Source organism: Lygodium microphyllum, chromosome 9 (genome assembly GCF_053477565.2).
Source record: "Lygodium microphyllum isolate KBCC chromosome 9, Lygodium_microphyllum_v1.1.10, whole genome shotgun sequence".
Lineage (NCBI taxonomy): Eukaryota > Viridiplantae > Streptophyta > Polypodiopsida > Schizaeales > Lygodiaceae > Lygodium > Lygodium microphyllum.
In genome coordinates this window covers 163,153,968-163,178,749 of record NC_141143.1, presented here as the reverse complement: position 1 = coordinate 163,178,749, position 24,782 = coordinate 163,153,968, and the positions used below count along the sequence as shown (strand labels likewise).

The 24,782-nt window shown below is 40.7% G+C and overlaps 1 protein-coding gene across 3 annotated transcripts in view; it reads left to right on the top strand.

The window, feature by feature from the left end:
* Nucleotides 1–24,782, top strand: part of LOC148031820 (FAD-dependent oxidoreductase family protein) — a 44,206-nt gene that overhangs the window by 545 nt on the left and 18,879 nt on the right. The window contains exons 3-5 of one of the 3 annotated variants that reach the window (XM_087685495.1): nt 153–279; nt 14,050–14,168; nt 24,011–24,119. In XM_087685495.1, coding sequence (XP_087541621.1) covers nt 14,160–14,168; nt 24,011–24,119 — 118 coding nt within the window. In that variant the 5' untranslated portion in view covers nt 153–279; nt 14,050–14,159. The remainder of the gene's footprint in view (nt 1–152; nt 280–14,049; nt 14,169–24,010; nt 24,120–24,782) is intronic. The other 2 variants (XM_087685496.1, XM_087685494.1) reach the window with 2 other exon arrangements.

The following is a 24,782-nucleotide window of genomic DNA, read 5'->3' as shown; positions in this document are numbered from 1 at the left end:
AAGTTGAACATGAAGCAACGCTTAGGGAGATATAAAAGAAAGAAAGGGCTGTGCTACTCTAGTATCACACGATGCCATCCAATCATGTTTCTCGTTTCTCATTTTTCACCAACTCGAAAAGCATGTTTCTTCAATGTTGTTGTGACTTTCAGCTTCCTCGCTTGGAGATCATCGTCCTCACACAGGCACCCATGATATCATTCTTACCAATTCGTCATATCGTTGAGACCAGTATGCTCTCCATCGTATGGGTATAGAGACCATCCATTACCAAGAAGAGTATGTTCATCGTCTCTCAAACCCTGCCCTACTCTTACTGTCAATAGCTTAGCCTCAAATGCTTGTGTTCTTCAAAATCCACATGCTCCATTCAATGACAAAAGATATTGTTAAAAGTGGGTGCAACGATGGAAGTGTGAGAATCTGCAGCACAAACATAAGAGGGAAGAGAAACACTATGAAGAAAGAAGAACATTGTAAAAGAACTGAGAATAGAGATGCTTGGGAAATGGAATCTATATACCAACACAAGAGATTGTATAGACCCAAGTTAGTGGTTTTGTGGGTACTAGCATTGGCTCCCTCTCTCCAACAAGATCTACAATAATGATGTATGTATACATAACTAGAGAAGAGAGCAATTGGCCAATTTATAAGCCAAAATCATGCATAGGTCAGCGAGCAATAATGATGTAAAAATGGTAGGTCGACCACCATATAAACGTTGGTTGGCCATAATAAACCAACGCCAAAAGTAGGTACAAGTAGGCCACATAATGCACAGACTTACACCTGGATTGAAAAATCTGTTAACACCCTCTCTTAGATCATGGGTAATCTTGTACAATACAAGAGACAATGATAAGGACTCATCATAGTACATGCAACAATGACCATCAAAATGAACCATGGATGCCCAAGTAGTGTGTGATCAAGCCACCATTAAGATGCCTCGGAGAGAACTTGATGCAATAGTATCATCATTGGGCTGATCACTAACAACATCAGGCACCAATTCCATTGATGTTTTGGGCTTATTTTTTTTAGAATCTCCTTGATTTTTTGATTTTCTAGCTTGTTGTCTATTGGGACAGTCCCTTGCAATGTGACCCTCCTATTTACAAATAAAACATTTATTTGTAGCCCATCAATTCCCTATGTTGTGCCAACGTTTTCGAGCCCTTTCTTTGCTATTTTGGTCTCTTTACAGGCTAATTTTTAAATTTGCCCCTTTTTTTAGCCTTAAATAACTTTTTATTTGGCCTCTTCCCACTCTCTAGGAATCCGAAATCCTTACCACGTAGCAAAGCATCGGTTGTAGCAGTAATCTCTATGAGTTGAGACATGCTAGGCATGGTGGATTTAATGCAAAAATCCCTACTTTCTTTGGATAGCCCACAAGCATTTATTTCCACTTGCTCGTGAAGGGATATGGAGCGATAAGAAGTAATAGGTAGCAATGCATCCCAAAACTTCTTATTATATTGCTCCAAATTCTTACATTTCTTAGCATCCAGCTTATTTCAAGCTGTCATGATGTCCACCTTAAAGGTACTTATCAACCAATTCGATGCAAACATTTGCTTGAATTGTACCCACGTTGATGATGCTTTATCTTGCATCAAAAGAGTGGACCACCACTGCAATGCATTCCCCTTCAAGAAAGTGACTGCCTTTCGAATCTTCCAGGACTTGTGAAGTTTCCCCCTAAACAGGCTGCATCAAACTGCTTAATGAAAGTCAAAGCTTTCAACCTATCTTGTGCACCATTGAAGGACTCAAACTTTACTGCTTTTCCACCCTTATCATAGTCTTTTGCTGTCCCTTTAGGTATCAAGTTGTTATATATTGGTTGCTACAATAACGGTGCATTTGCTGAATTTATATTAAAACCAACACCAAATGGAGCATTTGCATGACTAGCATTCATTCCTTGAGCTCCGTAAGCATTCGGAGGTACAGATACATTACCAAACATGCTACTTTGTGCCCTCGGCATTAGGCCAATGCTGCCATACATAGGGTTTTGCACATTTCTAGCCATACCCGAATACATTCGGCCTTGCACACCATGCATTGGTTGTTGTATACCATAGAGATTTGTGCCATACATTTCCATATGCGGTCCTTGTTCAACCATAATATGAAAAATCGTGCTTTCACCAAAGTATCCTGGTTGCCCATCAGCATGCCCGGCTGTTCAAAATCCATTGGATTGGCACTTCCATGATGGCCTTGCATTTGCATTCCTTGCCTTGTAGTTACCAACTGTTTTGTTTCATTAACATCTTTGGGAGCTTCAAGTGAAGGTTTTGGCATTTTCTTCGATGCATCTTGCTGTCTTGAAGGTGTAGAAGATGACTTTTTCTTATTGCCCTTGTTCTTCTTCGGAGCATTCGAAAATTGGGTAAATTGAGGATCCTTTGTTAGTTCAGCAAAGAGATTTGTTGCTGTCCTTATCCGATTCTTGAAGTGGTCATCAAATTCCTCTTCACTTTACTGGTTATCAGTCTCATTGTGCCTTGAAGGCCCTGCATCTTGCCCAAAAGCAAGATTTTCAGCTTGCTGTCCGTGGTCTGAGCCTTGTCCAAGGTCAAGCATTGCATTTTCTTCATTCCCATGTGAATGTTCATACTGAGGGGCATCATTGTAGGCCATCTCGTGTCTATGCGTTGATGCCCTTTGATCCATGATCTGGGATCCCTAGGCATATTAAGTGTCATTAAATGTAGTTGTTGCCCCTAGTGTCTTAGCTCCAAGTGACACTAGGGTTAGGGTTTATTTTAGGGTTTCCTATGACAGTTAAGCCGTTAGGGTTTCATATTTTTTTATTTAAAGACACTTCATGCCTCATTTTGCACGAGTGTGGCATTATTCAGTGTGATCGCCTAGACCGTTGTACTCTCTCTCTCTCTCATTAATTCATTACTTCCTATTGGTGATCGAGTATTGTTGTGTATCAATTAATTCTTTCATTCTCATTCATTTTCCATTAAATTAATCGCACAATCACTACACACTTAGGCCAACACTGGTATTAGAGCGAAGTTTGTTCATTGCCCTCGCCATCGCTCGCCATCATTCGCCACAAGCCATTGGCATTGAGCTTCTCCTACTCAGACGGTTGTTCTACAAGCCATTGCCGCTGTGCTGGCTCAAGCCTTCTCGCTGATTGCACTCTGTGTCACCATTGTCGTTGCTCTCTACAGACTACACCTATCATTGCATCATGACTCATTGTGTGGCATTTGGTGCCCTTGTGGACTTGTCGCTAGCCTATTGGCACATATTGAAGTGTCTCTTGCCAAACAATAGTGCTGACTAGGCTTGTCAACCTATTGTGTTGCCTTGTTAACACCTGTTGGTTGCTATGACAACACATCAATATGTTGCCTGTCTCGCAACCAGTCTACTGTGCCATTGTTGCTACCTCACACTTGAAACACCGCCAGTCCGACTACCTGTCACACCCCATTTTGTTCCCCATAGCGTGCCGCCTATCCCTCGATCCTACCACGCTGACTCGGATGCTACCGCCTACGAGTTGACACGGTCCCTGGAGTGCGCTATCTTTTCGCCACATCATCACCAAGTTGCCGCCCTATCCTCGACTGGTCAATATATTACCATTAAACTATTTATTTTCTTATTTCTCTATATTCAAGCCGACAAGTTCATACGCCCTTATTCTGATAGTGATTGGGCTAGATGTTCAGATTCTCGTATCTCTCATAGTGGCAACTGCTTCTTCTTGGGTATATCTCTTGTTTCCTAGCTTAGCAAGAAATAAACTACGGTTCCTACTTCTAGTTGTGAAGCTGAGTATAGAGCAGCATTCATAGCCACAGTGGAGTGTGTTTGGCTCTGCAAGTTACTTTGAGATCTTCATGTGTACTAGATGGCTCTGACACTTGTCTACACTGATAGCCAGAGTGCTTTGGCCACTGTGTAGAACCCAGTGTTCCATGTCTGCACAAAGCATATAGAAGTTCATTATCATTGTGTTCGTGAGTGGATGCCAGCTGGAGAAATAGAGTTGTCTTACATACCCACTGAAGATAACTTCGCAGTTCTTTTCACAAAGGCTCTTCCTTGACCAAAGTTCCAGGCTTTTCGGCAAGCCTTGAACTTGATTCCATTTGTTCCATATTTGTCATACTCTGTATTGTCATAGGTTGCTATATCCACTTGGATGAACTTGTGCAACCATGACCTTATATTTTCCTTCATTTTCTAGGAATTTGCTATTTTTTTCTAGATTAGTCTGCCCATTTCATGGAGGGTGGTTTGCAAGTCATCTCGTGGGCTATGCGGTGATGCCCTTCGATCCATGATCTGGGCTCCCCAGGTATTTAAATTGTCATTAAATGCAGTTGTTGCCCCTAGTGTCCTAGCACTAAGTGGCACTAGGGTTAGAGTTTATTTTAGGGTTTCCTATGATGGTTAAGCCGTTAGGGTTTTATATTTTATTATTTAAAGACACTTTGTGCCTCATTTTGCACAAGTGTGGTATTATTTAGTGTGATCGCCTAGAGCGCTGTACTCTCTCTCTCTCTCTCTATCATTAATTCATTGCTTCTTATTCGCGATCGAGTATTATTGTGTATTGATTAAAATTAATCACACAATCACTCCATGCATGGGCCAACAATCATCATTGCTTGACTGCATCTCATTGTATGAAGACATATTGCTGTAATTTCTCAATTAATAGGAAAAATCAGCACTAGTATAAAGCTTTGGCTTGCAATTAGGTGCCTTGAGCCCACCAAATCAAGGGATTGAGTGGTATCCCGACAATGGAACCATGAAACTAGCTTTCCTTCTTGGAAATGACGGTAATTCCTCGATTAAGGATATAACTACAGCAATTAGCAAATGAATATAACTTGAAATACATAAATTACCTTCATAATCTTGGACATTGGACACCCTGTTGGCCCCAAAACTGGTGCCTCTTTCGGTATTTCTTTAACTTGATTGCTAATGGATTGAGTACAAGCTGCGATTCACAATCTCCTTTGCTGTTCCAAAAAGCCTCTTTACTGTAGCAACAATCAACAATCAATTTGGGCCAATTGCCTCTTGATTTTTTACCCATGACTTGCACAAATGGAACCACCATCTAGCCAAATGCTGCCTCAAATTACAATGAATGGGTTGGCATTTGAATTCCCTGACAATTACACAAATTTCAGGTACTAAATTTAGTGTACGATGACTTCACCAATTGGCACAGGTCTTGAGGTGGTTGTCAAACCCTAATTTTTTCAAAAATTTAGGGTTTACAGTAGAGATTTCTCTGCTGTCCACCAAATTTGGTTGAGATATGCTCAAAATGGTTGAGAAATGCTGAGATCTCTTGAGAATGGATTGGAGAAGGTGAGAGAAAGCCAGCATGAGAGAGAAATCTGATTTTCTTTGTTGCGAGAAAACCTAAAATTCTACTTGCTGCTTGCTCTAGCCTGCATTTATGCTGTCATCTACTGCTAGGCACCTCCAAAATGTTTCACCTGATCAGCAATGTTGTTGCCAACCCTTGGAAGGTAGCTCCTTGCTGTCCTTTGCTTGTTGAGGCCCCCAGATGGCTGTCTTTTGTAGCAAATTGTTGTTCTCTGATCAGAAAATGGACCAACAGCTCTCTCTCTGTCTCTTCCAAGCTGTAAACTAACTAAATGGTTGAGACCCATCCCTCAAAAACGTTTTCTCAGTTTGCATGTGCATTTTTGTCAAGTGGCAGCCTTCCAAACCCATTTTTCAGTATTATCCAGCCATTTAATTAATTTCAGAATTAAATAATCTTGTCAAGCGTAACACAATAACTGGCACTTAAATTTATAGAATGTGGGCATGGTGGGCTATGAGATTACTTGCTGCACAAAATGGAAGTATTCCCATGGAGCTTGTTAAGGAACAATGTGACTTGATTGTGTAAGGACTTAGGAGCCCATGTGGTAGAGAACTCAGTAAGAAGTTGTCGATGCTCAGCCAACTTGACTTTCAAGTCATCGTGGTCAATGATTTTAAAGTTTTGAAGCTCATGGTCCAGATTTATGTGATGTGTCTTATCTCGAGCCGCATAATGGTCAATTAAGTGTGCCTAATGCTTTTGACGCTAAATCAAAATATTAAAGCTGAGAATGAAACTCAGGCAATAAGCCTTGCCTCAGCTCAACAATAGCAGAGGCACTCCTAGTCTTCCATGAGTGGAGAACCTTGTATGGAATAAGCATGGGATTAGGTTGGGATTGCAATCCCTATAGAATATCCCATAGGTTTTGGGAGTCAAGAACATGTCTTATTAGATCGAATCAAGTAGTGAAATTTGACTTGTTAAAAGGAGTCTTGTCAGTAAAGGCAGGTTTGGCCGATGAGGAAGAAGAACCATGAGGTGCTTGATAGGTGGGATAAGATGTATAAGGTGGATAAGAACAAGATGATGGAGGGGGATAAGTAGGAGGAAGAGGAGGAGGTGGGTAGGCACAAATATGTTGGAAGTGCCCAATGGGTGCCTATTGATGCAGAGGCATTGGAACATGAACGTGCCCAATGGGTGCCGATTGATGCGGAGGCTGTGGAACATGAATATTTCCATAGGGTGCCGGTAGAGGTGGAGGCATCGGGACACGTAAGCTGTGCCCAAATGTCGCATGGGGCACAACAAAATGACTAGAAGTCCCACTAGGTAATGCTATGATGGCAAACTGTGGAACCAAGTGATCCACACTCAATAATGGCTGGTTGGCATTTCCAGGCCATAAAAATCCTGAAAGTGTGTGGATGGGAGAACGAACCTCCATGAGAGATACACCACCCAACTGAGGAAAAAACGAGGTCCTAAATGTTGTTCCTAAGGGTAAAGGACCCCCCTGGTGTGATATGTGATGGCATGTGGTATGCACTTAATGGAGACATAAAGGAAGGTGTAGCGGAAGTAGAGGGTGGGATGGATTGGAGATTAAATGGATTGGTTGTTGTGGTTGTTGAAAACGATTTTAGTTCCTTTTGTCTAGCAAATGGATTTAATGAAAATGAAGATGGTTCGCCTACTTTAAAACGACCTTGAGAAGGAAAATTAAAGGAAAAGGAGAGAGAACTTACAAGTGTTTGAATTAATCTTTTGTACTCATCACCTTTCTTAGAGTTATGAATAAAAGTTCGACTTCTTTTGGACTTATTAACCAATATCATGATTGCATAGTCCCTCCTTTGTGAGAATCACCTACATCTTGCTGAAAAGAGGAAGTAGACTCAAAAGATGGAGAAGTGTAGTTTTGCGTACTTGGCATAGGAGTCAATGAAGGTGATGTAAATGGCATTGATGTAAGAGGTAGAGATGGAGATGAAAGTGATAAAGAGATGAAGGGTTTGTACTCCATGCCAATTTTCATGTCAAGATGGCTAGTCCTTTGTAGAGCTTTTGTCCTTCGTGAATCATTAGACCGGTGCACTGAATCTAAAGGGGAAAACTCAGATTTACCTTCAAGTTGTTGTTGAGCCCGGTACATGAGAATGAGGTCATACTTGGCTCTAGAAATCTTGTATGGTCTTTGGACTTCATGGTAGTCCAATGTCTCTTCGGCCATGTTGGATGTTGGAGGAGCAAGCTGTGGCCCACTCCCACTCATTTCTCAATGGATTTGGCTCGAGAGAATGAAGTAGTGATATTGTGTTTGAAGTCATCTTGCCCTCTTGTTGTTCTTGCTTCTTGCAGATGGCTTTCAGATCAAAGGCCTAGCTTTATTTAGAGAGATCCTAGCTCTGATGCCATGTAAAGAAATACCCTAATTTAAAAACACAAATACAATTGTACGACAAAGCACAAAATTGAATAGAACACAATTAGGGTTAGGGTAACTCAGAGACAATGAACACAACAAAGATTTGAATGAATGAATGAATTTGAATAATACAATGCTCATGCAGCAAACACACTATGTAGTGAATGAATACTGTATCCCGAACTATTGTGTTATCGAGCTAGAAGTAATGAGCTGAAGAGTGTGGTGTACTCTGATGGATCTTTAAATGCAGCAAGGTAGCCTCCAAAGATGTTTGGCAGTATCAAACACAATAATAGATGCCAGATCTGAGATGAAAGAGCAGTGAGGAGAGAAAAACTACAAAATGTAGCCTCTAGGAGATGGGTGTCAGCCAAAAGACCACTAGGATGAGCAAAATGCAAGGAAAGATAAAGGTGATAGCTGTTTAGATCAAAACACAGCCCCCTTAATGCAAATGCAGCATGTAGAAGCAGTTGCTACCAGTTGGAGGGAGTACAGGAGCAGTAAATACAGAATATGCTGGCCACTAGTCTGACATGCAGCCATCTGAAGGGTAGAGGACAACTGGCGACAGCTCTTGGGGGTGAGGATTGTGAAGGATAGGCTGGAAACAAATGCCAAATGGGTGTAGACAATGTTGGGCAGCTTCGGTTGAGATGTCCTTGGTGAATGGGGTGTGGGCAGTGAAGCCCTAGCACCTGAAACGTGCAAAAATGAGATTAAGCTGAATGGAAGGGCAAGTTATCTATTTATAGAAAGTTTGGGCCTCCCGAATTAGGGTTTACATGTGGGACACTGAAACTCTCTTGAACCGCTCCCGGTTTAAAATAATGGTTAAAATTCATTAATAACTTAAGTTTTGGGGCTGTTTAATGAAAGCTAATGGTAATTTAACTCAACAAGGGGATAGGCTATATGTAGCCAAATAACCCCAAAACTGGCTAATTGGTGTATAGGAGTCCAAAAAATTTGGATGACTCGATACAATAATGGAGAAAATGTAGTTGTCTATACTATGAGCTAATTGCTACAAAAAGTAGGTATAAATATACGCTCCAGTCATTGAAAATGAAAAAATGTAGGGCTGGAAATAAACCTTAGCCAATGTGAACACACCTAAAACTGATTGAAAAGAAGTGCACTGCAATGCATACTCTAGGTAGAGTTGCCTCCTCCATCAAAACATACGATAGATTGAACATTTGAGCTCCTAATATCCTTGTCTGACTCAAATTGAGGCTCACAAGTAGGAGATGGTGCATGACAAATTGCTAACAATCCCTTTGAGATCCTTGATGTGGCCGAAGGCTAAAGAAGGTGGAATGGATCGTAGGGTGGTAGAAAAAGCACAAAAGCTAATGAAGTTTGTCGATGAGAAGAAGCTCCTCATGATCTTGGGAATCCCCCTTTGAAACACAAGGGGCCAGGGAATCCATAGCCACATCATTGATATTGTTCCCATTTGAAAGGAATGGGAGGTATGAGGGAACTGCCAAAGGAGATGGTGGGGGATGGGATGGAACTTGTGAAATAGACAATGCACAATTGGGAGTGGGTGCAACAATAGACAATTGCTTGGGGGAAGTTAGGACCATGCGCAAAGAAAGGGGAATGGAGCTTGTATAGCCCTCTCTCCTACCAACCTATTACTAAAATGGCTCTTGAAGAAGAATCCTCAAATAAAATTGGCCTGGTTGGTGAAGACAACCCGGGTATTGAGTCTAGTAAGGCCATAAACCAAGAGGAGATGGAAGTTCAAGTCCGGAACATGTAGGGTCTTTATAACAGAGCTTGATGGATGGTCAAATAATAGAGACAAAGTGCCAACACCACTAATAGGCACCAAGGAAATGTTACCAACAGTGATTGTACCATGGAGATTTGGCAACAAATTGCCTTGAGAAGTCACATGACTTGAAGCAATGTTGTCAATAAGCCAAGGTTACTTTGAAGATGAGGCTGCTGGTAAAGAAGGCTACTTCATCTCATAGATATGAAGGAACACGGACTCCTGTAACAGCTATTGAAGAAGTAGAGGAGGGCTCAAATGATTTAGCACCATCCTTCACTCCTGGATGAAGATGAGGGTATTTTTGTCAATACTTCTCCTCCAAATGAGTGTCCTTTCCACAATGTGGGTAGTTAGGCTTGGTGGGCAAGGTCTTTGATGGTAGAGAGGCTAATTTTGTCCACACTTCCACTATGGTCGAAGTCTGCTCACATGGACAAGGATAGAAACTTGCAAGCTCATGAAAGGAAAGACCGGGCTCTAGAGTTGAGTTGATTCCATAGAGTGGCTTGGTCCATCATACAGGGGTTCTCCATTGGACGGAGGATAGGGGTGGTAACAAAATTCCAAAGGTCAAAGGTGTTGAGGATGCACTCCACTTTACATGGCCAAAGGAAGTAATTCGACCCATCAAGTTGTTGAGAAACATGGATCTTGAGCAAGGTTTAGCTATGAAGGATGGAAGTCAATGACAAGAAGCATGATGACTGAGACTAGACACACTGACTATTACTCAAGTGAATTAGGTTTCAAGATAGATTAGCTTGGACTCATAAATACAATCTTGAGTAGAGAGAGACAAGACTAAAAGTACAAAGTACAATAGCATTCATATTCAAATGATTATTAAGTATACTCTTTTATAGTTGCAGGATGGTACCTCTTTTCTTACAGTGCCTATAGGATAAATGCAACTTCTCCTAAGCTGTTGCATATCCCTTGCCCTACTGCTCTATACAAAGAGGTTGCCTTAGGAGTGTGTTTGCATAAATCTCAACACCCCTCCTTAATCACAACCATAAAAAGCATTGAGTATACAAAGGCTGTCATGAGTAGAACCTTGCTAAGTGTAGACATGGAAAAACCAACCACATAAAGCTAGAGGCTGTCACAAGGCCTCACTAAGTGTGTAGAGGTTGTAGTGCATAGGTTACATGAGGGTTACTAAGATCTTGCTTGGATGGAGAGATCCAGGAGCTCCAAGTGAGGTAGGTGATGGCTGGCTATGGCTGCCAAGAAGGGTAGAGTGAAAATCGAGTGAGAGATGAAGTCATTTATTGAACTTGAGTTGGATTGAGATCGAGAATGCTGAAAGAGCATTGAATTGAGCTAAATTGAGCTCGCCATGGCTCTGATACCATGTTGAGAAAGACGGATCTTGAGCAAGGTTTAGCTATGGAGGATGGAAGTCAATGACAAGAAGCATGATGACTAAGGCTAGACACACTAACTGTTACTCAAGTGAATTAGGTTCCAAGATAGATTATCTTGGACTCATAAACACACTATTGAGTAGAGAGAGACAAGACTGAAAGTACAAAGTACAATAGCATTTATACTCAAATGATTATCAAGTACACTCTTTTATAGTTGTAGGATGGTACCACTTTTCTCACTGTGCTTATGGGATAAAGGCAACTTCTCCTAAGTTGTTGCATGTCCCTTGCGCTATTGCTCCATACAAAGAGGCTGTCTTAGGAGTGATTGCGTAAATCTCAACACTAGTTGATCTTCTTTTGGTAAGGAATGAAGCACAAGGCTTTAAACAAGAGGGGCCATCACGGCTAGGTGAGGGTGAAAGAAGAGAATGGAAGGAGGAAATCTTCATTGAACTTTGAAAGAAAGCCGAGTACAATGCATGCAGCCCAAGGCTTCAGTGAGGGCATTGATTAGGTTGATGAGGGAAGGCAACACTGGAGAAGAATCCTTGTATGTCGGAGTGTGTTGAAACCTACAAAGGTGAATGACCAGCCAAGGGAAGGGGGCAGGCTATATATAGCCAAAAAATCCAAAACTAGCCAACTCATGTGTAGGAGTGCCAAAAAATCTGGTTAATTGCATAAAATAATGGAGAAAATGTAATTGCCTATAGTATGAGCTAATTGCCACAAAAAACATGTGTGAATACACTCTCCAGTCTCACGGAAAAAGAAAAAATGTAGGGCTAGAAATAAACCTCAGCCATTTTCAGAATTATTTAATTTTGAAAATTAATTCAATGGTTGGATAATGCTGAAAACTTGGTTTATGAGGCCGCCGCTTGGCAAAAATATCCATGCAAATTGAGAAAACGTCTTTTGGGCTTTTGGAGGGCATTTGGATCAGTTTTCAACCTAAGAGAGAGAGAGAGAGAGAGAGAGAAGGGGTTGCTGGTCCAATTTCTGTAGAGAATAGAGCCATTGGAGGCTGGGATAGCAGATAGGATTCATTTTGGAGTTGGTGACAGTTGGAGACCATCATTTGGAGCAAGCGACAACATTTAGTAGTAGGCGATAGTATTTAATGCTGATTGGTGTAGGCAAATTTGGTTTTCCTACATGGAAACTTTGAATTTTCTCTCTTTGGCATTCTCTCACCTATTCTAGCCCATTTTTCAGGAGATCTCACCTTATCTCAGCCATTTGAAGCAGATCTTAGCCAGATTTGGTGGATAGCAGGAGGAATTTTGCTATAAACCCTAAATTTTTGCAAAAATTAGGGTTTAGTAGCCACCTTGGGATCCATGCCAACAATAGAAGGCATCATATATTGAAATCAGCACTTGAAATTTGTTAAATTGTTAGATATTTTAGATGCGAGGCTATCCATTGTAAATTTGGGGTAATACTAGACTAGTAGGGGTTCCGTCAGAGCAAGTTCTTGGTGAAAATCAAGGGGCAATTTGCCCAATTTGTTTGCTGATTGTTGGTACAGCAAAGAGCTTTTGGATCAGCCAAAGAGATTGTGGAATCTCGGCTTGTACTCATTCCATTGGCAATTGAAGTTAAAGAAATACCTAAAGAGGTGCCAATTTTGGGACCAATAGGGTGTATATTGCCCAGGATTATTTAGGTAAAGTGTGCATTTTAGTTTAATTTTATTTATTGATTGCTGTAGCTAGGTGTTTGATCAGGGAACTGCCACCCTCTACGAGAAGGAAAGCTGGTTTCACCCATTACCTCGTTGGTACTAGCAAACCATGCAGGATTTGAGGATCCTTCCATCGAATTCCACTCTTTAGGGCCCTCAAAGATCTGCCCAGCTTGCACCTCAAGCTTCATTTGCGTCACTGTTTATAGTTGAGTATATAGTGTATTTTGAATTGAAAAGTTAGTAGGAGGCTCTTTAGTACCCCCAATGGCGAGATGCCATGGAAAAGGAGCTAGAGAATATTGATTGAAATGAGACTTGGACCTTGGTGAATCATCTAAGCCACAAGAAAGCCATCGGAATGAAGTGGATTTTTAGGACTAAGCTAAAAGCTGATGGGACTTTAGACAAGGCTTGCCTTGTGTTGCAAGGGTTTCAATAGAAGCAAGGTATTGACTATGAAGAGACCTTTGCTCGTGTACTGTGTGGTTGACATCCTTTCGTCTCTTGGTTGTGCTAGCCGCTCACTACGGTGGTCGATCTATCAGATGGATGCTAAAAGTGCCTTTTTGAACGGTTATCTGGAGGAGAAAGTCTATGGAGCAGCCTCTCGGATTTTTTCTTGTTGACTGGAAATATAAGTTATTTCACTTGCGGAAAGCTATTTATGGGTTGAAGCAAGCACCGTGGTCTTGGTTTCAGAGGATAAATGAGTTTCTTCAGACTCATGGATACCAATCTACCCCTTATGACCTGAACTTATATGTTTGTACTATTTTAGAGGGGATTAACTATATTGTGTTGCACACAGATGATTTACTTATCACTGGCTCAGATTTTATTCCCATAGTAGATATTGAGGTCCAACTTTGCTCTACTTTCGAGGTGATAGACCTTGGTTCGTTGTCTTGTTTTTTAGTGATGGAGATAGTTCGATATGAGGATAGTATTTTTGTGTCACAGTAGAAGTACACTCTTCAGTTAGTGGACTGGTATTGCATGGATCAAACACAGCCTACGGCCATGACTCTTGATCACATTGTCCATCTTTCTAAGGATACCCTAGGTCAGCTCTTCCACGGGCATAACTATAGATCTAGTAGGGAATCTTATTTGGTTGATTTACACTAGACAAGATTTAGCTTATTCAGCTTGCTTAGTCAGTATTTCATTGCTTTCTAAGGATACCCTAAGTCACCCTCTGACGAGGACAACTATGGATTTGTGGTAGGGAAGCTTCTTTGGTTGATTCATACTAGGCCAGATTTAGCTTACTCAATTAGTTTGCTTAGTCAGTATTTCATTGCACCTAGGGTATCACATTGGAATGCATGTCTTCGTGTTTTGAGATATTTGCCATGTATCTATTTTTATAGCTTAACTTATGATTTTGGTTTATGTTTACAGGTGTACGTTGACTTTGATTGGGCAGGAGATCCTAAGGTGGCTACCTCTTTACCTTGGACACAACACCCATCTCTTGGGCGAGTCGTAAGCAAGAGATAGTGGCGGCCTCCATGGCCAAGGTTGAGTATCAGACTCTGTTTGATGGTACCATGGAAGCCATTTATTTGAGGAGCTTATTGGTAGCACTTCACATTTTCCATGCGACTTTCCCTCCGTTGTCTACTGCGATAACCCAAGTGCCGTTGCCCTTGCAGGCAATTCGATCAGTACACCATAGACGCGGCATTTGGGGGTCCACTTCCATTTCACTAGAGAGTACGTCGAGTTAGGTACCATATGTCTAGAGTTTGTACATTCATTCGATATCTTTGCAGACATATTGACCAAGACGGTTAATTGATGGGTGCTGTAGTATATTAGCTTGGGTACATCCTTCCCCTAGTTATTCAAAGTGATGGGGAGAGGGTGATTTCCTGCAACTTTTCCTTCCAGTTTGAGAGGGGGTGGCTTTCTTCTCCTGGTGGTGATAGGATGTTGTTTGTAGTTTCTTTTTCAGACATTTTTGTATATTGTATATTGTATCTTCATCTCCATCATAAGGATGACATGATTGTAAAAGGATGCTTGGATAAGTGAACAATTCTCTTGCAAGGGCATTATCCAAGTAGCATCGTTACATAGCATTTTGCATGAGTATGCTCACACCTGCATTGTCTCTTGCATAACTCCAACGCATTGGCATTCTGTTCTATAAACATGCATCTGTGCATACTTATCTCTTTTCGGTCTTTCTGAGTGGTCGACTCTAGATTAACCATATTCGTGGCATTGCACATGGGGGTCTCCAAGGTAGTCTCCGTTGCTTGCTTTGCTTGCTCTCTGCATATCTTTTTTGCTTCTCCATATATCCACCATATTTGCTTCACACATCCTTAGCCTTTTCCTTCGTCATTAACATCTAGTAGTGGTAGGGATAGCTTGCTTATTTTGTGAAAGCTTTTGGGTCTCACTACTAGTCTACCCATCCATTACTTAATCGATCGCCATCTCCACTTTTGGAAATAATCATTATCAAACAAAAAAGAAAAAAAACAAACAAAGTTCATTGTGGTTCCATCTGCCGTGGCAAGACTTGGTAGGCCACTAGGAAGCCGACGTACGTTCTTTGTCCGATGCCCTAGCCTCTCTAAAGTAACCATTTGGACTTCTTTGGTAAGATAACCATTGCCTCTGTAGTCTTGGTAGGCCATTGGGCAACCACCGTGCACCCTTTGTCCGATGCTTGGCTACTTTGAAGTGGAATGCCTTGGGGTAAAAACACATAAAATTAAAAACATTTAAAAATTTGGGTTGGTCTTTCTATTTAGCTCCGTTTTTTGGGCCTGAGAGGGGTTGCTGAGCTAACATAAGCATTACATGTTGAATTAGCCACTTAAATATCTTAAAAAATGCTTAATTAATGAAAATTCTAAAATGGTGTATAGTTCAAGAGAGTTTCAAAATAGTGTGGAATATGAGGTCTTGAAACTTTTTATAAATAGGTATGTTTTTGTAGGTTCTAGGCCCTTTAGCTTCGTTGCCCACATCCCGTTTGCAGAGGACATCTTAGTCGAAGCTACTCATTGCTGTCTACATTCATCAAGCACTTGTTTTCAGTCTCTATCGTAGAGTCTATACCGATTTTTGTTGTGTTTGTTGGTCAACCATATCGTCTACGATTGGCGAACTGTTGAACTATTGTATTTGTGATCTGTGGTTGATGTACGAATTGCCATGTTATCATACTTAACGTTTTTATTGCTGTCAACTTGCCATGTTGTCATACTTGGATTTTTGCTATCGTTAGTGTGCCATGTCACCATACTTGCATTTTTATTGCCGTCAGCCTGCCATGTCATCATACTTGTGTTTTTACTATTGTCAGTGTGCCATGCCATCCTATTGTTGGGTATGGAGCTTCTGTGTGTGACTAGCAAGCTATGGCGGATGGAACTCCATGAAAGAGAGAGAGAGAGAGAGAGAGAGAGAGAGAGAGAGAGAGAGAGAGAGAATGCACAAATTAATAGTACAAGTGATAGGGCTTGAATATATAGGCTAAGGTATCCGCCCATGCCTTTGACCCTTATTAAATGCTAAGTGGTGTAAAAGGTGTTCATAACTAAACATGTACTTTTATACATAATAATGTGCATTCACACATGGTGATAAATAAATCTAACAAATCTCCCCTTCAAGTCATGGGTGGTCGAATCCGTGATACGAAAACATAGAGGCAATGCCTAATCCTGTACAATTATTCTGCAAAAGGAGATACATAAGTAAGAGAGATATAACACGAGGTAGGTCATGACATGGTCTATCGACAAGCTTAGGGACCTGATGTAAGACATGGTTCAGAGGTTGATCAAAAGCCAATGTCACTCAGAGACACTGGGAACATGACTAGAGACCAAATACACAGGTATAGCTTTCAAGATCAACTCAGAGGTCATGTGTAAAGTGGTTACAATCCCTCTTGAAAAATAACTCCTTTGTGAATCGGGAGGAAAGGAATAGAAAGAAAAACAATTTGTTGTGCATTAAAATCCGGGCAGAGAACCCCACACAATTATTTAATAAGTGATGGAAAGGTCTTAGTGCATGCAAGAGCATGACCAGTGCCTAATTTCAACCACGTTTTTAATATTTTAATATTATTAATTTTAATCTATTCTAAATATAAAAATAATTTTATGGGATTAAAATTCCCCCTCGATGTTGATCTCAATGTTGACCGCTTGGGATGGCATTGCTAAGTGTTGGACGCTTGATGGGTTCATTTTTTGACTAATGTCAAAGGCGCTACTCTAGTGGTTTTTGACATGTTGATGGAAGCTCCGATTCGATGGTTAAGCACTCGAACGTGAAAAGCCCCAACGTTTGACGAAGAAATTTGGAAAGATTTGCATGAAAATCGAAGTGTCTCAAATTGCATGTGAACTGCCCCTAAAAGTAAAATGTTTACTTTGAGTAACTAAAATAAACCTTATTTCTACAATGTTGAATGGTCGAGACAAATTGTGTAGTGACGGGCTGGGGTTGACGAGTCGATGTTGCTGATGATGAGCAGCTAATGTAGAGTAGTTAAGTTGATGATGTGGTGTAGGGCCGGAGATTGACGGCGTGGACAGACTGTGACGTGGCGCACAACATGTGGCAGCAGGTGCAGGAAAGACCTGACAAACAGCATAAGGCAGCAGGTCAATGTGTCAAGCGGTGCACATCAGATTAGGTAATTGATGCGATGACAACTGGTGCCGTTTCTTGATTGGGCACACGCTTGTCTGACGAGTATGCAGGGAACTCAGAGTGATAGCCTACAGGTAGGGGCTCGATGGCCAGGATAGTACACGTCTGAAGAACGTTGACAGGACAGGCTCAGTGTTGACAGGATAGGCCAGGTGGTAGGTACAGGTCAGAGATCCTCTTCTCCTTCTTTTTTTTCTTCTTCTTTTGATGTATCAAGCTCATGAAGATGGACCGGTAGAATATTGGGCAGCCACAGGTGTAGCTCAAGGAAGGCAAACCTGCTTTGACACCACTTTTGGGTATGGAGCTCCCGTGTGTGATCAGTAGGCTATGGCAGATGGAACTCCATGGAACTCCACGGAGAGAGAGAGAGAGAGAGAGAGAGAGAGAGAGAGAGAGAGAGAGAGTACACACAAATTGAAAGATAGATTGATAATAATAAGTGAGGTACGAGAGATAATAGTACAAGTGATAGGACCTGAATATATAGACTAAGGTATCCACCTACACCTTTGACCCTTATTAAATGCTAAGTGGTGCAAAAGGTGTTCATACCTAAACACACACTTTTACACACAATAATGTGTGTTCACACACAGGGATAAATAAATCTAACATATACCTGTGTTTTTATTGTGGTCAACCTGCCACATCAATTAGCTTGTTGCGTTTGCAGTTTTCTCTCTCCTCTGCTTGTTCAACACTAATTTGGCACCACAGATTGCTGCATTTGCTACTGTACGGCATCGGGAGGCTGCTTGTGCTATGTTTCAGGATCTATTAGGAGTATGACACACTCGCTGAGTACCTCTTCCTCGGTCCACGAGACACCAGAGTTCGGGGTGCAATTTTCATTCTTGCACGGTTTGTTTGCTGCATGAGCATTGTATGTTCATTATTCAGTTATTCATTTAGATTTCCACTGTGTTCATTGTTTTTGAGTTACCCTAACCCTAATCGTGTTCTTTTGAGTTTATGCTTTGTCATATGCTTTCATTTATGTTTTAGCGTTAGGGTATTTCTTCACACCATTCTCCTTCTTCTAGATCTCATCAGGATTCTTTTGTCGAAGTCTTTTAAGCTCCTTGTTTAGTGTTTAATCTAGAATTTGTTCATGGTTTGGCACAACTAGGGACTCGTGTGGCTTTCACCCAAGATATTGTTATTGTTGGAGATGCATCCATTGGAGCTATGCTTTTGATAGGTTCATAAGGGTGAGCTCTACAAGCTCATAGCCCTTGCTGCTCTGTCTCCATCGGCTCTTCGGATACTTTGCTATGCTTGTTATGGGCATTGGAAGTTCTTGAGGTGACTATCAAACTCTAATTTTTGTTGTAAATTAGGGTTCACAGTAGAGATTCCTGAAAATCTCCACCTCCAATGGTTGAATCTACTGGAAATTACTGAGGAAGAATGAGAATAGGTTGGAGGATGAGAGAGAATGTTGAGGAGGGAGAAAATTTTGAGTTTCTTTGTGAGAGAATGGCAGAAATCAGTTGCTGCCCTGCTGAAACAGCCTGCACAGCATTTGTCCAATTCCAAGAGCTTACAATTTGACTGTTGCCTAGTTTCTAGGGGCCTCTCCTTGCTGTTGCTTGGTTTTGGAGCTGATTCCCTTGGTTGGAAACCATCTTGATCAGTTGGTAATGGCTGTAATAGCTTCCTCCTTGTTCCACCTCTAGAATGACTCTTCTCTCTCTCTCTCCTAGCCTCCACCAGCCTTCCCTTACTTGCATGGGCAAGTTTTGCCAATTGGCAGCCTTCCAAATCCAAATTCCAGCATTTTTCGGCTTTATTAAATTAATTTTCAGAATACTAATTTTGAAACTTATTTAATAATTAGTTATTGCTCAAAAAAATAATTTGATCAGCCAACATTCGACAATGCTAGGCCAATTTATGACCCAAGTAATGTTGAGCACTCATTAGCTTTGGAACTAGCATTAATTAATTAATTAATACAAATTCCCTAGTGTCACCATTGATACTTCTTGCTAATTAAATGCTAATGGTCAATTTTCGACACCAAGTACCGATGCGGTATAATTTGTTACAACTTTTGCATTTGGCACTGGTTGATATCTCGGTCCCACACGTGGAGCTAAATTATCATTAGCTTTCATCAAACAACCTCAAAACTCAAGTCAATTAATGAATTTTAACCATTTCTTTTAAATAGACGTGGTTTGAGAGAGTGTCAGTGTCCCACATGTAAACCCTAATTTAGGAGGCCCCAAACTTTCTATGAATAGACATTTGCCCTCCCACTCAGTCTAATCTTGTTTTTGTAGTTTGTAGGTGCTAGATGCTCACACCTTGTTCACGGAGGACATTTTAGCTAAAGTTGCCCATCATTGTCTACCATATTTTGGTGCTTGTTTCCAGCCTTCCTCACTTAGTTCTTACCCTCTACTATTGCTGCTAGCTGGCGCCCACACCTAGGAGGTTGCGTTTACAGCTTGGCAGCCTATTGAGGCTGCGTTTGCTGCACCATCACCATCCTCAACTGGAGGCGACCCACACACATGCTGTGTTTTTCACTTTGGGAGCTGTGCTTGATCTTCATAGCCGTTGCCATCATCATCTGTCTATGTTTTGATATTCTTGAGTCATCCTTCTTGTCACCTACACTCTAGTGACTGCTTTTGCAGATTTTCTTTCTCCCCTCTGTGCTTGACACAGATCCAGGCATTGAAAACTTCCTCGTTTGCTATTGCTAGACATCTTTGGAGGCTGCCTTGCTGCGTTTTGGGATCCGTTGAAGTACGATATACTCTCCAATTCATTACGTTTGCTTGGTCTTTGGGAAATGAGAGTTCGAGGTTCAATATTTATTCACTATATAGTGTGTTTACTGCATGAGCATTGTATTGTTTAGATTCATTGATTCTTGATTATTCATTTTGTTCATTGTCTCTAAGTTACCCTAACCCCTAACCGTGCAGCCTGATCTGAATCATTGTAAGCATGTAGATGCAAGTCTCCCCCCTTGGAAAATAATAATGCATGTCATTGAGTACCTTGCAAATATTTGAAGATTCGCTTAACAACTTGTCAATGTATGGTCCGTGGGCTATGCATATACTTGCTCACCTGAGATATTGCATATTGAATATCAGGGCATGTGTTGCAAAGATAAATAAGACAGTAAACAGCTTACCTGTAAATTGCAACATTAGACATCTCTTCACCATCATGCATAGACAACTTTAAGCTTGGCTCCATAGGAGTGCACATATGTTTGTAATCTTGCATTTTAAACCTATGTAACATCTTATCCACATATTGCGATTGTGACATGCTAATACCATGCTGATTTTAGGTGAATTGAATCCCTAATATTTGAGATAGCAAATGCATGTTTTAATTCAACCTTAAAATCTATAATTTTTTTCTCTATAAGTCTAGTGAGTAGCATGTCATCTACATGAAGAATGATAATCAAAAAGTCCCGCTCCCCTTCATTCTCAATGTATAGAGTGGAAGCAGTCCGACTATTTTTGAATCCTTTGCTGGCCAAATAAGCATCAATTTAAGAGTACCGTGCATGAGGAGCTTGTTTGAGACCATAAAGAGCCTTATATAGCTTGCGTACCATGTCCTTTTTCCTTTTAACCACAAACCTTGGAGATTGTGACACACAAACATTCTCATGCAAATCTCCATTCAAGAATGCTGTCTTAATGCAACTGATGTACTTTCCAGCCATAGCAATCACACATCTCATCATACGCATATGGGAAGGTTTCCTCATAATCTATGCAATTTTTCTATGCATAGCCTTTTGTTACCAACTGTGTTTTGTACTTGTCAATAGTGCTATCAGCCTTGTGTTTGAGTTTAAAAATCCATTTTGTGCCAATGGCCTTCTTACCAGGTGGTAAATCCACAAGATCCCACCTAGAGTTAGTGGCAATAGAGTCTAACTCCTCTTGCATGGTCTATATCCAATGTATATCTTGTTGAGCTTCGTCCAAGGAAGTAGGCTCATCATCATCCAATAGTGAGCTCATAAACACATGCTCATCACAATCATCTATTTCCATTATATCAGCCAAGTGTGCCCCCCTTGCATCATGTGCTGCATGCTTGGTAGGCCTTCTAGTGTGCTGAGGTAATGGGGCATCTATTTTACTCTCTTGGAGAGTTTGTAGCAGCCATCTCGGGATTGTTTTTGCTGCATCTATAGCAGCCCTTTCATGCTGAACTGCTGCCTCCACTGCATACATCAAACCCTCATCAACACCCTGTTGTTTTGGAGCATATGGAGCAGCAGCTTGCCGTAAGAGGTCTGTCCTTCCATTTACAGTAGGCGTGGACTCCAAAGAAAGTGGTAAAAGGCCTTAAAAAACATCACCAATGTCATGTGTAGCCGGCATTTAAAATTGGTCATGTGAAAATGCTGCATTTTTAGCAAATATGACATCCTTACTTACGAAGAAGGTCCCTCAAGTGCACATGTCCTCATGGGATCACAAACATTAGAGTGAATAAGTTGCATTTTTCGGACAGCATGCATTGCGCCATTCTTTTTGAAGATAAACTTATGTATCTTGCCGAAAATACATCCCTTACATGCAGGAGGAGGTAGAGTCTCCACTAGAGGCAATGCATCCACTATATGATACCTCTGAAGGGCCATCAAACTCCCAAAGCTCATATGTCCATAATGGGTAGGCCAAAGCTCCGCATTTTGTATAGCGGGTGTAAGACTAGTGATTGCTAGAGCATCATGAGACTATCGGTCATAAGTGTCTAACAAAAATATTTGTCATCCTCAAAGATGATTTGAAAGCTATGTTTATTGAAAGCAACGATAGATAACAAGTTCTTTGTAATGCTAGGTACAAACAAGACATCTAGAAGTATGAAATCAAAACCATCTACAGTAGTAATAGTGGCTGCCCCAATGCTACATATATCATAATTGCTGTTGTTCACACGTGACACGCTTCCTAGTAGGGGCTGAATGCAAAGAGGTAAACAAGCACTTCCTAGAAGTGATGTGCTTTGATGGATCACTGTCCAAATAGCGTGTTTGCTGCATTTCAGTAGCATTAAATGTTGAATCAGCCGTAGAAGAATCATAATTGCATATGAGAAATACATAATCCTTCTCCACAAAGTTGGCTGAAGCACCACTATCTGCTGATTTGTTGGTTGATACCCCTTGGATAGCCAAACCAAAGTCTTTCTTCTTCTCTTTGGCCAATCTCTTTCTGCATTCATCAATATAGTGATCGGGCTAATTAGGGATAGGTCTAACTTACTATGAACAATAGGTCTTAAGTAGTGTGAACAAATCATATTCCAATCTGTATAAGCATTAAATTAATTTGAATAATTGAACCAATACATCTTGATAATAGTTGATATATAAAAACTTGGTCATGTGGTCATTGCTGAAGAGTAGAAGGGAAAATCTTGGCCAATGTGTGGGCAATCACCATCACCTTCTAGTTCTTGGATGGTGTGGGCTTTCTTTCTAGTTGTTGGATGTCATGGGGTCTTCTGGTCTCTGGTTGATACGATGGTGTTGGTTGCCCAATTGGATGGCAATCCCTTGCATATGGCTGTATTAAACACCTTGTTGGTAGCTCAATTGGGTGGTAACCCTTGTATGTGGCAATATTAAATATTTTTGCTATAGTAGGGGATTAAGTCCCTTGCATGTGCAATATGCCAAAAAGAAAGAATCTGTCACAATTTTAACCTTGACCATTTTGGAAGCAGATCAATAATAGTTTTAGGCTGATTAGGATTCTAGTGTTCTGATGGAGGTCGTGTGGTAGTGCTCTTAGCCTCCTTGCAGTCATGGCCCAAAAAAGTTGGTCAAATTCCCAAAACACAAACCAAAAACCACCCTATATGTATTTACCTTAATTAGTCCTAACATTCATTCAACTGGTTCTTCTTTCTTGTAGCCTCTTATATATCCTGTGATTGTGTTGGCATGGATACATAAGTACATTCATTCAATGGGTTCTTCTTTCTTGTAGCCTCCTAGATATCCTATGATTGTGTTGGCATGGCACACTTATGTGTCCACTTAAGCATCTTGATATGCCACTTGGCCAGTCTAAATATATACCTGTTAGTGTAGTGAACCAGTTTTGTATTCACTGAACCTCCATACTACAATCTGACATATAAGAAATGAACATTCAACACGTATCCATGCCTATGTACTTAATTAGTCCTAACATTTATTCAATGGGTTGTTCTTTCTTGTAGCCTCTTAGATATCCTGCGATTGTGTTGGTGTGGCACACTTACGTGTCCAGTAAACCATCTTGATATGCCACTTGGCCAGTCTAAATATATACCTCTTAGTGTAGTGCACGAGCCTTGTATTCACTGAACCTCCATACTACAATGGAATTCTGACATATATTTCGAATGAACATTCAACATGTGTCCATTTGTATTGAAGTCAATGCACCATTTTCTTTAGCATTTTGTTAATATTTTGCTGGATGAATGGCTACTTTCATTATTATACTTGAAATTTGTATCAATGGCTCTCAATCTGCATTTACCCAACAAAGAAATCATTCTAGGGTTGTTGAAAGGGTGATGATGGTTCTCATTCTATGTTATTCTATTATTTCAAATAAGTGTTCAGTCATGCAACAAAGTGGGAATGATGATGGTTCTTGTTGTATGTTTTTAGTTCTCTTCAAAAACTCTTCAAATAAGTGTGGAGCTATATGATGAAGTGGGAATAGGTGGAGCAGCTTCTGGAGTTTCAGGAGGGCTTCTACACCCTTACACCCCAAAAGGTGGATCTTTTTTAGAGAGACACTCACAAATGCACACTGTTACATGGATGTATGCTGTCTTCTCTTTTACACCACATTACCACATGTGCTTTGTATATTGCTGTGCCTGAAATATATATATAGTACAACTTCAATTGCCTCTGGCTACATGTGCTTTATATATATTGTGGGGCCTTAACTGTTTTATGTATATTACAATATTAATTGCCTCTGGTTGTCAATGCATTTATGTTTGCACTGTTTTATCGATATTACGATGTCAATTGCCTCTGGTTGTCAATGAATTTATGTCTGCACTGTTTTTGTGAGTGGAACAAGGGGTTGATTTTACTTTGTTACACCTAATAATGATGAATGTTATAATGGCAAATTGATGGACACATAACAATCTCAAGAATAATAACTACAGTTCTCAATTTGAGAAAACAAGAAAGTAGAGGTACTAGCTCATCTAAGTATAGAAGTTGGCATCCCTTTGTCTACCAGCCTTAATGTAATAGCAAATCCTTGATAAGAATCTGGAAGGTCTGCAAGTACTGTGTACACAAGCCTGTGTAGACAAGCTGAAAAAAATGCCTAATTCTGAATATACTAGATAGGTGCAAGTGTACTGGAAGCGCTATTAAACAGTTTCACTGAATCCAACTATTTATGTAAATGCCT